General features: G+C 40.9%; 2 protein-coding genes across 3 annotated transcripts; both read left to right on the forward strand.

Annotated features, from left to right (window-relative positions):
- The first annotated feature begins 508 nt into the window (after positions 1-508).
- Positions 509-3492, forward strand: cbln18 (cerebellin 18). Its single transcript, XM_006801115.3, has 7 exons — positions 509-620; positions 1950-2049; positions 2163-2342; positions 2429-2587; positions 2672-2760; positions 2860-2940; positions 3044-3492. The coding sequence occupies exons 2-7, from the start codon at positions 1950-1952 to the stop codon at positions 3170-3172; spliced, it is 738 nt and encodes a 245-aa protein (XP_006801178.3). The 5' UTR covers positions 509-620; the 3' UTR covers positions 3173-3492.
- A 4634-nt stretch (positions 3493-8126) lies between these two features.
- tagln (transgelin) lies at positions 8127-13832 on the forward strand. 2 transcript variants are annotated; one of them, XM_006801113.3, is made up of 6 exons: positions 8127-8293; positions 11250-11293; positions 12073-12261; positions 12415-12586; positions 12842-12944; positions 13029-13832. In XM_006801113.3, the coding sequence occupies exons 2-6, from the start codon at positions 11282-11284 to the stop codon at positions 13165-13167; spliced, it is 615 nt and encodes a 204-aa protein (XP_006801176.1). In that variant the 5' UTR covers positions 8127-8293; positions 11250-11281; the 3' UTR covers positions 13168-13832. The 2 variants fall into 2 exon arrangements, with proteins under 2 accessions (XP_006801176.1, XP_006801177.1); XM_006801114.3 differs by lacking the exon at positions 11250-11293 and having other exon boundaries at positions 8131-8293.
- Positions 13833-14326: the final 494 nt, after the last annotated feature.

The following is a 14326-nucleotide window of genomic DNA, read 5'->3' on the forward strand; positions in this document are numbered from 1 at the left end:
CTCAACAACACCAGATCATAACATTGATATGAACATCTCATATCGATGATAAACTGGGCTACTACCACTATCTGAGTTTCCAACAATACTTAAAGAGAAAGCAATCATGGGAAAGCAATACTGTATATTGTTTTTGTTAAATCAGATAAAACTCAGCTCCATTTGTCTTCTTATCTCAGTGTTATTATATTCTTGGGGACCTGACAATTATCTACATTTTTGAGCAGCTGGCATCATTTGAACAATGGCAACCAGATACTGCTGTCCTAAAAACGAGTATTACTGTCCACACAATAAGTGCTAAAAGGTGCTGTGAGAACACTTTTTGTTCTTTTAAACTAGAGGAAAATGATCTACTGGACTGTATTACAGAGGCAATTGAGGCTGTCACCGTTGCAGGGATTGGATAGCTAGTGCTTAGCTGTCAAATGTCTACTTGTGTGTTTGTGTGTGTGTTCATGTGAAAAGGTGGAGCTACTGTCATTCACACCCTCATGGGCTGGATCACCCAAAGTGTAACAATAAGAAGCTGAATCCATCCTCCGCCATTAACTTTCTTAAATTCACAAGAACCTGACACAGGCCCAGTCCTTCAGAACAAGAAGAGGACCAGAAAAACAGTAAGTTTTATGATTAAGTCCTTACATATACATTATAAAAATGTGAAACAAATACAAATGAAGAACGTTACATTGCTTTCGCAGGGGGATGATATATAATTAACCTTTATTTGAAACATATAAAATTTAAAAAAAAAATACTGCTGTATGTGGGACTGAAAAAGGAAATTGTTTATATGCAGACACTAATATACATGTTATGATGATTACAGTAAGATAACCAAAATACTTAACACTCTAGCTTTCAACTACTGACTTATGGCCTTGATAAAGAGTATCACAGGTACCAGATTGATGTATATTATCAAATTCATTAACTCTGCTTTCTGCTACATTTCAGTTTTACCCGTTTTAATTTAGGTTAAAAAAGCAGTCCAAAAAATTGGTATGAGTTACAAAGTCAGTCATATTTTAAAGCTAATATTGAAAAAATTTGCCAGCCAGAGTTAGGTGGAACTTTTTTGAGACAATCTTGAAATTAAAATGTATGAAACATCTAAAAATGTTGAGTTACGCCTGTGTAAGTCAAAATTTTGAAATATTAATGTGAAACTTGGACTTAGCCTAGATGACAAAAAAAACTCTTAAGAAATAAGAATCCATACACAGAGGACTAAAAATCCAAGTAGACATCTAGCCGACATAAACATTATGTTCTTAGAGTTATGTTTCTGGCTCTGTAAGTTAGGTATATACTAGCTTTAGGGGTTTTTCTGAGGAAAGCACAAGTTTTGGCATTTTTACTTGCTAGCAGCTAGCTTAATTGGCTAGGCAGATAACACAGCTCAGAGCAGGAGCCAGATTCTTTTGTTTGAGCTGCATCCGATTCTTTTTTTTCTTTTTTTTTTTAAAAGGTCAAAACTAAGCCTAAACCACACTAAATGTGGCTGAAAAGTAATAGCCATGTTGTACACACTCAATTAGCAAGAGATGAAACCAGCATTTTTAAGTAACACAGCACATTCGTCCTTACCATTGGTGTTTGGTGGGAATGGCTTCAAGCATTTAACTCCTCCTCAGAATGAAGATCGAAAATACACGGCTAAAGGCTAGCAAAATCTAAGTAGAATTTTCTGAGTAAACATGAGCTTCTTCACTTTACACACAATACTTAAGTTGTTGTATGGTAAGGTAGGTAGGTAGTTTTAAGTAGTTCCAGCAGTTATGTTAAAAAGTTCAGTTACTCAGTTAAAAGTGTGAGAATCAGTGCTGATATGCCTGAAAATGCTTGCATTAGCTCAGCAGTGTTTAGCTTACTATCTATAAGAAAGGAGTACTTGGCCTCTCTAGTCTGATAAAATACTGGATTCTGCTTTTTTTTTTTTTCAGATGGTTGTATTACCAGCTTTGTTCCTGTTGGGGTCACTGTTTCTCTGTGATCCAGTGCAGGCCCAGTCCGACACCATCTTAATGCTGAAACAGGCAGCACGTATGTTATATTACTTATTTTGTTGACAAATAAATGAACATTAGTTACAACTTTAGTTCGACGGCTGAAGCCATATCTGTTTGCCCTTCTTGGTGTTCCTCTGTTTTTTCCAGTTGACTGGAAGGGAGCTCTGACTTGTGAAAAATCGGACTGCAATTGCACTTTCAATCAACAGCGGGGCTGCTGCTGTGCAGCAAGCGACATGTTCCAATTAGAAGAGGATATCTTAGGAAGGATGAAATTTTTGTGGCATGACATCAGCACACTGAAAGGCAGAGTACAGTCACTCACAGGTGAACACCCTTGTTTATTAAATTCAAAGTGTTTTGAGGCCATTGACCTCTGTTGTTCAGTATTAATTCTCCCTTCTCGCTGTCAGATAACATCAAGGTTGCCTTCAAGGCCACAATGGACCCAAATATTGCCGTTACGGTTCCTGGATCAACAGAACGTTGCTTTGGTCCATTCAATATTAATATTCCAGTTCCCTTCTCCTCTGTCCTTCTCAACAGTGGCAATGGATATAACCCGTCCTTGGGTAAGACACACAGAAAAAGAAGGATTAAACTCCTATGACTCCTATGAGTTTAACTCACTAACTCTACACTCACTGTCTCTTCAGGTATCTTCACTGCCCCCTTTCCTGGTGTTTACGTCTTTTCTTTCACAACCTACTCATCTGTGGGAGAGAATGGGCGCCTCTACCATAAAGTAAACAAAGCAGATTGAAATTTCTAATATTAAATTACATTTGACTGGTCTCGCTGTATAGCAACAACAAAATGAGTTGTACCTTACTTTTCTGTGCAGGTCCAGCTTATGAAGAATGGGAAGCGTGGAGCCAGTGTGTGGGAGAACAATCGAGAGGATACGGAGGACAGCGCCACGCAGGTAAATTGGTTGCTACAAATACAGTTGTTAAATGTGAGACTGTGTCATTTTTGTACAATTTTTGAATGACAGTGAGAAACACAATTTACCATCTGTTTTTCAGGTCGTTGCACTGGAAATGCAGAGGGGCGATCAGGTCTACCTTGACCTAATGTCCGGGAGGAAACTCTGTACAAATCTTCAGTACAATGTCTTCACTGGTTACATCCTGTACCCCTACATTGCTGCCTAATGCACCACCTGGAGAGCCAGGTCACTTCATCTTTCTCATTCCAGGACCTTAAATGGATTGAAATCGAAATACTAGTGTTCACCCACCAGGTATAGGTTTGTGATTTATTGTGGGGCAGGTCCCATTGTTTAAAAGCCCCTGCATTAGATTTAAACAAAAAACTACAAAGATGTTTGTTGCTATCACATAATATGCCAAGAAACACAGTTTGTGCATAGTTAGAAGAAAAACAAGAAAATCACTTCTTCAAAGTTATTTCCATGATTAAGATCTAAATCTGTGTCAATAAATTATACAAAGTCTGTCTGTATAAAGATAAAGTGTGAAATTTTTGGGTTATGACATAATAAAATCTTAGTTGACAGTGATGACGTGTGTTTAATTTCAGAACTCGTACACACTCACACAGGCATCCATGAATGGAAAAAGCAGTGAGAGGTTTTTCTGGAAAATTAGGAAGGATGACAGTGGATCATAACAATGCTGCTGCTACTGCTGATGGCATCTGGCCACGGCCCACCTTCAGTTAAACAAACACATGATGTAGGAGCAGATTACACACACATGCACGCACATGCTGTGAGAATTTGGACATACCAGTCATTCCAATAGGAAGCTTCTGTGTAGAAGCCAGAAGCACAGGGTGGTGGGTCCATGTTGTTACTTTAAAGCTGGGATGTCAAACTCATTTTACAGCATGGACCACATACAGCCCAGTTTGAGCTTAGAAAAGGGAAGTCCTCCAAACTATTTAGTTCAAGAGATATCTGAATATGAGAAAAAAGGTGCAAAAAGAGCATTTCTTATCCTACACATGAAAGAAATGCTGCTGTAGTAAATCAAAGAAATCTGTCAGCATGACCTTTTGGACTTTGATGGTAGGAAATAAATGTGTGAATGAATGTCCTCTAATTACAAAACAGAGTTTTTGTTAATTCACAGAAAATGGCTTACAACTGGAACTTTTATGTTACTTAATTGTTCATCTAATAATACGAATAACCATGAAAGAGGTTTTTATTGCTGTGAAAAGCTGTAAACTTGTGAATATACGATTAATTGTCTAATATGTAGCTACTTCTCAGAGGAGTTTAACTTAGCACAAAGACGAACAGCTAGCCTCTTGTTTTCTTCAGTTTTGTACTCAATGCTAGAGACACAACATGTTAAGTGTTGCCTGTTTGCATCAGGATGCAGTTCCGTTATTCTATCAACACATTCTCATCCCAAAGCATAACATACTGACACTATGTGACAAATTGTCGGTATGTTACTCGTTCAGAAACATGAGAACCATTTGGAATGAATCTACACATGTACATTTATTTTACTTTCTCATCATGAATCGCTTTGGAAAACACAATCTAATACGACTGAGGTTAGGGATAAGGTTATGGTTAGGGTCAAGGCTGGAATCCAAGGCTGGAACGTGTGTTACTGCCGGGAGCATCATTCTATTGGACTCCATCCACAATCCATAGGGATGCAGAAGGTTACCTTTCACATTCCTATGTGATGCCTCGGGACATGACAAATCATCGGTATGTTATGCGTTGGGAATGAGAACAGTTTCGTTCTATTATCAAACTAAGGTCAAAGTTCATTTCTGACCACAGAAACAGAGATAACAGGCTCACTCATGGCATATTAAATTCTTGATAATGGTGAATATTTAAGCCAGCCTGAACACGCAGCTGCTCCTAATGAAACACATTTTATCTAAATTGTTTGCAGACTCTGAAGTGTGTGGTGTTACTGGTTTTTAGACCTTGCGATGAACACACTAACACAAGAGGATGGATCACTAATGCTAGCTAGCTTGTTTATAAAAGTGCTAATTAGAAAACTCAAATAAAATACTGGAATTTCTCGCACCACAACAGTACAAGCTATGTGATACTGGTTTAAAATGCTCCCCTGAATCTGTCTTTACTGTGGAAGGTTTTCACTGTGAGTGAATACACAAAGTTTATCAAAGTAAAACAACGGGGACCACAACAAAAATGGCGATAACAACAAACTTAATGAACCTGCCAGATTTTTAAAAAGATATTTTAAAGATGCCAACAAAGGCAAAGTTAAAGCTGTTGATTTGAGATGTGGTGCTTGCATTTGGAAGATTTTGCTGTGAACCGACAGCATACATTCAAAGGAGCTCTCGATGCAGGTGAAATAAGCTATCCTTAATCCTTAAGCTGTGAAAACTGAAAAAAGGAGTGGCAAAATCTACAATTTGGTTCATCCTGAGAAAGAAAGAAAGCACTGGTGAAGTCAACAATGCAGAAAGACCTGAGTGTCCACTGAAGACAACATTGGTGGATGATCACAGAGTCATTTCCTTGGTGATGAGAAACCCCTTAACAACATGCAACCAAGTGAACAACACTCTCCAGGAGGTAGGCGTATAGATAACCAAGTCTACCATAAAGAGAAGACTGCTTGAAAGTAAATACAGAGGGTTCACTGCAAGGTGCAAGACACTCATAAGCCTCAAGAATACAAAGGCTAGATTGGACTTTGCTAAAAGACATCTAAAAAAGCCAGCACAGTTCTGGGAAACATTCACTGGACAGATGAAATCAAGATCATCATCAGCAAGGCTCACAAACAAACAGCAACTGAAAGCCTCTGCAGTAAAGGCCTGGCAAGCATTAAAAAGGATGTCCATGAGTTCAAGACTTTAGGCTGTCATTGCCAGCAAAGGGTTTTCAAAGAAGCATAACAACAGTATTGAACATTTTATCTTCAGTTATTTCATTTGTCCAATTATTTTAGATCTCCTGAAATTAAGGGATTGTGTTAAAAAAAGTGTTTTCCTCTACCATTTATATGTGTTTGTTCAACCTGCTAAATTAAGGCTGAAAGTCTGCATTCAATTGCATCTGAGTATTTCATTCACTAATGTACAGAGCACTTTATTTTTAGTCGTTAAAGTGAGAGAAGATCCCATAACTTACTGCAGATTGGAGGTTGGAGGAAATTGTATAAATGATATATGATCTCACTTATAGTTCTTAGAAATAAAAACAAAATATGCAAAACAACCACGTCGGAGATACCAGTCACGCTGAGTTGACTCCCTGCAGACAGCAAGAGGCTAAGTCGGGACCCCATCACTTAAAGCATGCTCAAGTCTGATAACACACAACTCTAAACCTCTATTTAAACAGGTAACATATACAGAAAAAATCCACACCCTGAAGGGTTAGGATGCAAAATTTAGCACAAGTATTTATTTCTGCTGCAGCTTAGCTTTTTACTTTGGGGTGTATGGGAACTGACTCACTTTTGGAATCAGCTTCAAGTCGTCCTTTTAAGGAACTGGGCACTGCCTACTGGGATGGCGCCAAGTACTACTGGGGCTGGGGTTTGGTACAGGGAGTATTACTCAATGAAAAGTAATTTATACAAACATATTACTAGATATGTAAAAAATACACATGAGTTGGTACATTTTCAAAGGGTGATTCTTACACTTACATAGCACTCTTTTTTTAAGAGAAAGATTTTTGTGCTCGAGTGTGAGCAAAGGCGAAAACCTCAAGCTGCTAGCTTTGTGTTAGCATGCTGTATTTGCAGATGCATGCTAGCAGTAGCTGTCCTGTTGTCAGCAGTTGTTTCTGGCCTGGAAACTGTTTGCGATTTTAGCTGTTTTCCTGCACATTTTTTTACATTTCTATCAAGCCTTAATAATATCACTGCTAGCTTAGTAACTGTAATGTGATTACTCTGCAACACTGAGCACAAAGCACAAAAACCACCAGTACCAACCGCACAGCCATGTGTGGAAGATTTATTCCTACACTGTTGACACGTGCAAAGAAGCACATATGAGACATTGTTGTGCATTTCTTTTCTGCGTTTGATCCGTTTTTATTTTGCCATTTTATGTCTTCATCTATCAAAGACTAACATACCTCATATCTCATAGTCACCCAATAAAACACTCGAGGAAGCACACAGAAACATCTGGCTCTCCTTGTATTTTTACAGCTTATGGAAGCAGGATTAAAGGAGAAGATCAAAGTCATGTAACTTGAATATTAGAGTGCTAAAGATGGAAACCAATGATCATAAGACAGATGTTTTGTGACACGACAAAGTGATTGCGACGCAAAGCGATTAATTACTTCTATCGGGTATGTGGACAAAACATAATGTATGACAGCTGGCAGAGTTTATTAAATGTAGTTTAAGAGTGTAACTTTGTCATTGTCAGTATGAATAGATGCTTTGTTTTATGTAGGAGTGGTCTGAACTAGCTTCTCGCTCTGTGATCTGTCCAGCTTCACAGAGTTTGTAACTATACCTTTGAATTCTCATATGCACACAGGAGCATCGTGCTGAAATGTGCTTGTACTGGAAAGGAAGTGATGGAAATGTCATGAATGTTTGCGGTGGGATCCATGCACGCACCCTGGACTTACATGGAGCTTTCTGTCTCAAAGTTTGATTACTTTCTCTTACTCCCATCCTGTTTATCTCTCCTCTCCTCCTTCCCTCCTCAGTGTACATGAATGTGGAAATAAGTCACTTTTGACACTGCTCAGTCCCTACAGTAGTATAGAACAATACTTTAATTATTTCCCCCACAACCAATTGTCACTTCCTCTCTTTTCTTTCCACCTCCATCCCATCACCCTTCCTCCCCGCTTCCCTCCAGCCTCCATCCTCTCCCTCCGCCATCTTGCCGCCACTTTGAACGAAGAGCAATGCGGCGAAACTATTTGGGGAATTCTCGCCGACCAAACCAATGCTGCCGTCTCTCTCCTCTCTGCGTGGAACAGCCGTACCCAAATAAGGCTGGGCGTTCTGACTAGACGTGAGAGGAAGAGACGCAACAGGCAGAGGGAGAGGGAGCTGCTGAAAGGCCATGCCCTTTTAAGGATGAAGTTTCCTTTTTTTCCCTCTCACTCGCCCTCATTCTTGGCTTTCGTTGCTCCCTCCTTCCTCCGCCCTCTCTCACTCTCTCAGTAGAGGAGTGAAGTCATCTGGCCTCATCTGCTCCTTTTAAGCCGGCATTTTTGAGAGGGAGGTCCCTTGCCAAGCATATACAAACACTCAGTCAAGCATCCACACTCACGCCTTCACCAGCGGAGAACTCACCTATTGCTTCACACAGTGAGTATGCTTGTCTTTTTTTCCCTTGTAAAACTCCTGGAAGTGATGGTTGTCCGGTTGATGATGGTCAGATGCGGGGTGTTAAATTCATATCAAAAGGAATACATACAGAATATGACTAATTTCATCCTTCGGAGGTCAAAGAGGCTGTTTGCATGCAAAATCCAGGAGCAGATGGGAGCTCAAACATCCATATACACCAATGGTTTATGACGTATGCAGAGACTATCGGGTTTCCTAAAGATTTTTGCGCATTTGACTGAATTAAAGTTTGCCAATTTCGCCACGTGATTGAGTACAGCTGCTTATAATCGTCATTCTCTGATTAAAAACTGCTGTTTTCATACGGGAAACCTGGTTGTACCGTTTTATATACATAACTTAAAACTTTGTGCAAATAAACTCACCGTTTAACTGTAATGCGGTGCATATCTTATTTAAGGGACTGATATTTTTTTTCCTTAAACTGAAAGGACATAAAAGCCAGACAGCATTTCATATATCTCCACATCTGCATAGTTTTATTTGTACAAGCAAATGATCCACTGCCATACATGAGCTTCTGAGGCGTAATGAGTTACAGAGCAGACACTTACAGCCACTTATATAATGAGGCTACAGAGCTGTCCAAAGTTTCCATCTGTCTTTATGAATACATTATGAAGCTGCTGCCTGATGTGGAGCAGCGTTTGGAGTGAAGATAATGAGCAAATCATCAAAGATGGCAGCACACCCAGTGATTCCAGTAAAGCCAGCCAGCAGTAGCAGTGGGAAGGAGGAGGGGAAGGAGTACCAGTGGGTAGCTGAGTTTCTGAACCGCAGCAACAGGAGGAGATAACACTATCTGCGCTGCCAATCCAGCAGCAGCACATAAACACAGCAGAGGTTTATAGAAGCCAGGGACTGATCACGTCTTTGTAAGAGCGCACAGTTGCTGTGAGCCAGAGAGCAATGCTCACATGACACAGTCACTAGAAGTACATCAGCTCAGATGTACAACTGTTGTAAAGTTTGTGAGAATGATCAGAACTGCAAAGGGCTTTCAGAAAGTGGCAGGTCGGAGTAAACTTTTCTGTGCCCCTGGAATAAACTGGAAAAATAAAATAAAACCAGTACATCCCCCAAGCTGGGATGGCATCCTTCAGCCAGATGACTCAGCTGACAATGTCCGGCCCAAACTTCAGCAGATTTACGCCAAATCCTGACTCTCTAAAAAGCTGAGAAACAAAAGGATTAGAGCGTGCGCCGCTTGCACAAGCACCCCCACAGCTTATTCATACAAATCATTAGATGGCGGTTAGCTGGTTAACTGTAGAGGAGGCGAGGCTGTCCGATGCCACGTCCCCTCGGGCTGCCGCAGTTGCCACAGCCCTCAAACTGGTTTCCTGTTCTGGCATTAGGCACATTTGCCATGGTGATAGAGAAACAGACGGGGAAAACACAGGAGAGGGAGAGATGGATGGACTGAGGTGATGAAGTCACGACTGTGGGATAGAGCTCTTTGGGAGTTTTGAGAAGAGGTATTTGAGGCTCGCCTTTACTTCAAATCTGTGGCTTTGACCATCTTTGGTGATATTTTTTTTATTTTTTATTTTTTAAATGTTCATACTGCCATATTGCTCTTACACAAAAATCTCCATCCTTTTCTTTCTACAGTACAAAGCATTAGAAGTCGCTATAAATGAAAAGCTCCCCATGCAGTAGAATTAAGCAGAAGCAGCCAGACAGCACAGAAGCTTGTTTAGCAGATATTTATTGGACCTGGGCCGGGTCCCAAACACAACATCAGGCCCCTGGATGCACATAAATACCAGAAATAGAGACTAAGCCTTAATGGATTTACTTAACCTCGAAAAAAAAGATTATATAAGCTTTGTTTGGTTGTTATGCAGCACACACTTTCTCCTCTTCGTGGTGGGAGAAGGCACTGAGTGCACAGTGTGGTAAAGATGCCGTCTATTACTTTTCCTATTTAAAAAAGAAAAAAGTGTAGCGTGAAGGATTCGTGGTCGAAGCCCACAGAGTGTTTCAGGAGGGCCAGTGTTTAAAAAGGAAAAAAAAAAAGGACAGATTGAAATTATAGCAGAGACACATCGCTTTGAAATTATAATTATATAATGGCAAATGTCAGGCGGAATAATGAGAGGTATGAGTGTGTGTGTGTGTGAGGAAGAGATATAATATCTGAACTTGTGGTTGTAAGTAAGTGAGCGTGCTCCCCAGCATGTGTGTTTGGTTTCCTGTGGTCTGGAAAAGCACCACAGAGTATGCAGAGAATATGAAACTGGGCTGGAGGTAACGAGCTCTGGACGTTCTGGGCTGGGAGCCATTCACTTCTTTGGCATTCAGCCTCTAATATGCAGACATGGGGGATATGTACTCGTACAATGGTACAATGGTTTTATTTATCATATCCACGACACCAAAAAAAATCCACATTTCTTTTATCCCTTTACTAAACTAAACTAAACTAAGTACTTATAGAGTGCCTATAATCTGCAATTTACATAAACACAGCTACACTGGCTCACTCATCAGCTGCATGTCCAGCAACGAGTAGGAGACGGGTGAAATTAAAACTGAAAAAACAAAAACATGGAGCTAAAAGTAGGTTGAATATTCCAAAGTGGGAATGTGCCAGTATTGTGTTTGCACGTTGTTTCCATCACAGGTTTCCATGCCTCACAAATCATTTAGTGAGAAAGAATAAATGAGCAAATGAAAATAAGGGGAATGTGAAAGAAAGGAACGTTTTAAGGAAAAAAAGTCCCAACTTTATCTTCTGTCAGTGACCCCTACAGGCCTCTGCTACAGTGGAAAGAATCCAATCAGAAAAACTTGTGCATTGTGTAAAAACAGAACAACAGCATTCCTCACCCTGTGCCAGAAACGAGTCTCTACTCCAGCCAGAGGAGAAGTTTAACCTTTTCAATGTTTCGACTTTAAACCTCTCCAGGAACAGGGAAGTTGACGTGACCTGACATCAAGATGGCAACAAAGGTTGGATGGTGCAGACAGCACTTTGATATGAGTTTTTGCACTCATTTGCACTCATTGGCTGTTGGCCCAAAGGCAATACAGAAGCATAAAATGGAAAAAAAACAAAAAAAAAAACAAGTGCTGGCTGTATGTGTGTTTGTGCGTTGGTGCAAGCAAAAGCCAAAAAAAAAAAAAGAGGGAGGAAGAAAGAGTGTGTGTGTGTGCTGGCATTACAGAGGAACATATGCAAAAATCAGCTGGCTGATAGCGAGCTCCCTCTGCACACCGTCCATCCTGACGGGGCTGAATGGTTTGCACTGGGAGACGCAGCACTGTTACTGCTGGTGCTCCTGGGAAGGTTTATAATTGTACTGAATGCTGAGCATTTACGCTTCTATACACGCTTCTGACATGCATGGTGTTAATGTTTGTACTGGTGTATCATGATTACAGCATATAGTCAGGAGGAGGTGTATGTGTGTTCCTGAGTAAATGTGGCTTTATTTAAATTCTTTGCACAACTATGCATGTTTCTGCATATGCTTTAGACTCAATCTAAATGATACTGCAGTGCAAACATGTGAGCTGCTAAAAGCAACTATGAATGGAATAGGTATAAACGTATATGCAGGACAAGGATAGAAGTGACAATATTTGATAAAAAGAGATCACAGGTAAGACTAAGATCAGGGAGACTGATCCCCATCATTATGTGACATCAAGGGATCATAACTACATTAGCCCTTTTTCTTTGAAGGCATGTATTTCTCGTTCATTTCCATCCATCTCGCCTGCCCCAGGGTGCCGGCATGGCTAACAAAGGTCCATCCTACGGCCTGAGTCGGCAGGTCCAGGACAAGATCGACAGCAAGTACGACCCAGAGCTGGAGCAGATTCTGGTGGAGTGGATCAGCCGTCAGTGTGGCGCTGGTGTGGGGAAGCCAGAGCCCGGCAAACAGGGCTTCCAGGCTTGGCTCAAGGACGGATGTGTGAGTGCACAAGCTGCCCGGATGTTTTCTACTAGAAATTGCTTTAAGATAAAAATCTTTTATTTGTGCTTCTCCTTCCTTTCTTCTTCCCTTTAACTGCCCTCCCCTTTGCCTTTCCCTACCCTCCTTTTTGGTTTCGTTTTTTCTCTCCAGGTCTTGAGCGAGCTCATTAACAGTCTGTTTGCCGGCGAGAAGCCTGTGAAGAAGATTCAGAGCTCGCCCATGGCCTTCAAGCAGATGGAACAGATCTCCCAGTTTCTCAACGCTGCCGAGAAATACGGCGTCACGAAGACCGACATGTTCCAGACCGTGGACCTTTGGGAAGGTCAGACAGGTTTCATGCTCTCAGGATTGTTTAATGGTGGAGGGTTTAGGCACTTGGATTGTATGGTGCAACCATAGATGTTTTTTTGTTAATGAATGTAGCCACCACGTGTTATTTTCAGAGTGTTGCCATTAGAGGAGGTGGTCATTAGAGGAACGGCAGGTTTTGGTTGTTTCCACATATTGGTTTTAGCTTTCAGAGATTGATATTTGATATTTTGACTGATGCTGTTGTTAATATGGTGTGTTGGGACAGGTAAGGACTTGGCAGCGGTGCAGAGGACCCTGTCAGCTTTGGGAAGCTTGGCCGTTACCAAGGATGAAGGCACATACAAGGGAGACCCCAACTGGTTCTTCAAGTGAGTCCTCTAAAATTAAACAGACCACTGTTAACACAATGACTCCGACACCTTTTTGTGACACTTTTCAATGTTGCATTGCAGGAAGGCACAGGAGAACAAGCGAGACTTCAGCGATGAGCAGATGAAGGCTGGCAAAAATGTGATTGGCTTACAGATGGGCTCCAATAAGGGAGCCAGTCAGGAGGGCATGAGCTACGGAAGACCTCGACAGATCCTGTAAAGTCACTGAGCCGCCAGTGGAAAGGGCGCTCACTGCAGAGCCGCTGGCTTGGTCCAACTCCATCTCCAGCCATGCCACCATCCTAAGTCCAACTTCAGAGAGATGGAGCTAAAGCTGTTGTCTGCAGCGAGCAGCACTTGCATCAGTACCCCAAACCTCTTTAGCCCCTCTTCTAACCAAAACCTCTGGTGCTTTTTACGATCTCTTACACCCTTCGGTCCTCCCTAAACTTAATAACTGTCACAGAGCCCTTATTTACATGCTCGCACTGGTGATCAATGCAGGGTTCAACTATGCTTTGTCTTCGGACCAGTAACAACTGAATGTTTGTAGTCTTAAGCTGCAATTGTAGCCATGAAAAATGACCAAAAAGTGTCTTGTCAAACCAAACAAAAACCTTTCACATACCAAAAGTTGATCCGGTCTTTCCTTTGATAAGGAACTCGTGTTGCATCTGCCTCCCTGAATTTTGATGGGTTCTGACAGAAATACGAATTCGTTTACATGCCGTAAAGCGTTCTTCTCAAATTTACAAGCACAACCATGTTGCACCAATGCTCCTCATTTTTACTGCTACCGTGTCAAGTACACGTCCCACATCACTGCGCCTGCTGTATCAGCGCTCATATTTTTGTACATTGTCTTATTAAATAATGACTTTGAAATACATCTCTGAATTGAGTTTGTGTTATCAGCTCTTTAAGGGTTCCCTTGTTGGAAATGGGGTGGGATCTCTCCTACTAATATTTCAAACAACCCATGCACCAACATGCATGCATGCATGTTTACATGACCCAGATTAAGAAAGCATGGCAACGGGGAACACTTATCACATTTTTATCTGTAGGCGTGTAAGCGTCGATGTAAAAGACTTCAAAAATGGGAAAGTCTTATTTTACGGGAAAACAGTTCTGAGATTTGACATTCCCATTGGTTGATTTTTCTTTGTTTTTGCTTTATTTTGGATCCATGCTATTGTTTGTGTTCAGTGCCAGTTAGTGCAAGTTAATGTTGCCATAATAGACTTTAAAAACCTCTGTAACAATACCCAGGATTGTTTCAGATTACCTTGAAATGTAGTCAGTTACTCAATTCAAATGACATATTCGATTAAAAAAATGTGTAAAACCACTCAACACATTTACCATGCCAGATTAAT

The sequence above is a fragment of the Neolamprologus brichardi genome, chromosome 14 (genome assembly GCF_056152115.1).
Source record: "Neolamprologus brichardi isolate AB-2024 chromosome 14, ASM5615211v1, whole genome shotgun sequence".
NCBI lineage: Eukaryota > Metazoa > Chordata > Actinopteri > Cichliformes > Cichlidae > Neolamprologus > Neolamprologus brichardi.

Coding starts and splice junctions, on each gene's coding strand:
- tagln (XM_006801113.3), top strand. Junction 12,262..12,414: donor CTTGGCTCAAGGACGGATGT/GTGAGTGCACAA, acceptor TTTTCTCTCCAG/GTCTTGAGCGAGCTCATTAA. Junction 12,587..12,841: donor GACCGTGGACCTTTGGGAAG/GTCAGACAGGTT, acceptor GTGTTGGGACAG/GTAAGGACTTGGCAGCGGTG.
- cbln18 (XM_006801115.3), top strand. CDS start 1,950: ATGGTTGTATTACCAGCTTTGTTCCTGTTGGGGTCACTGTTTCTCTGT. Junction 2,343..2,428: donor CAGAGTACAGTCACTCACAG/GTGAACACCCTT, acceptor TCTCGCTGTCAG/ATAACATCAAGGTTGCCTTC. Junction 2,588..2,671: donor TGGATATAACCCGTCCTTGG/GTAAGACACACA, acceptor CTGTCTCTTCAG/GTATCTTCACTGCCCCCTTT.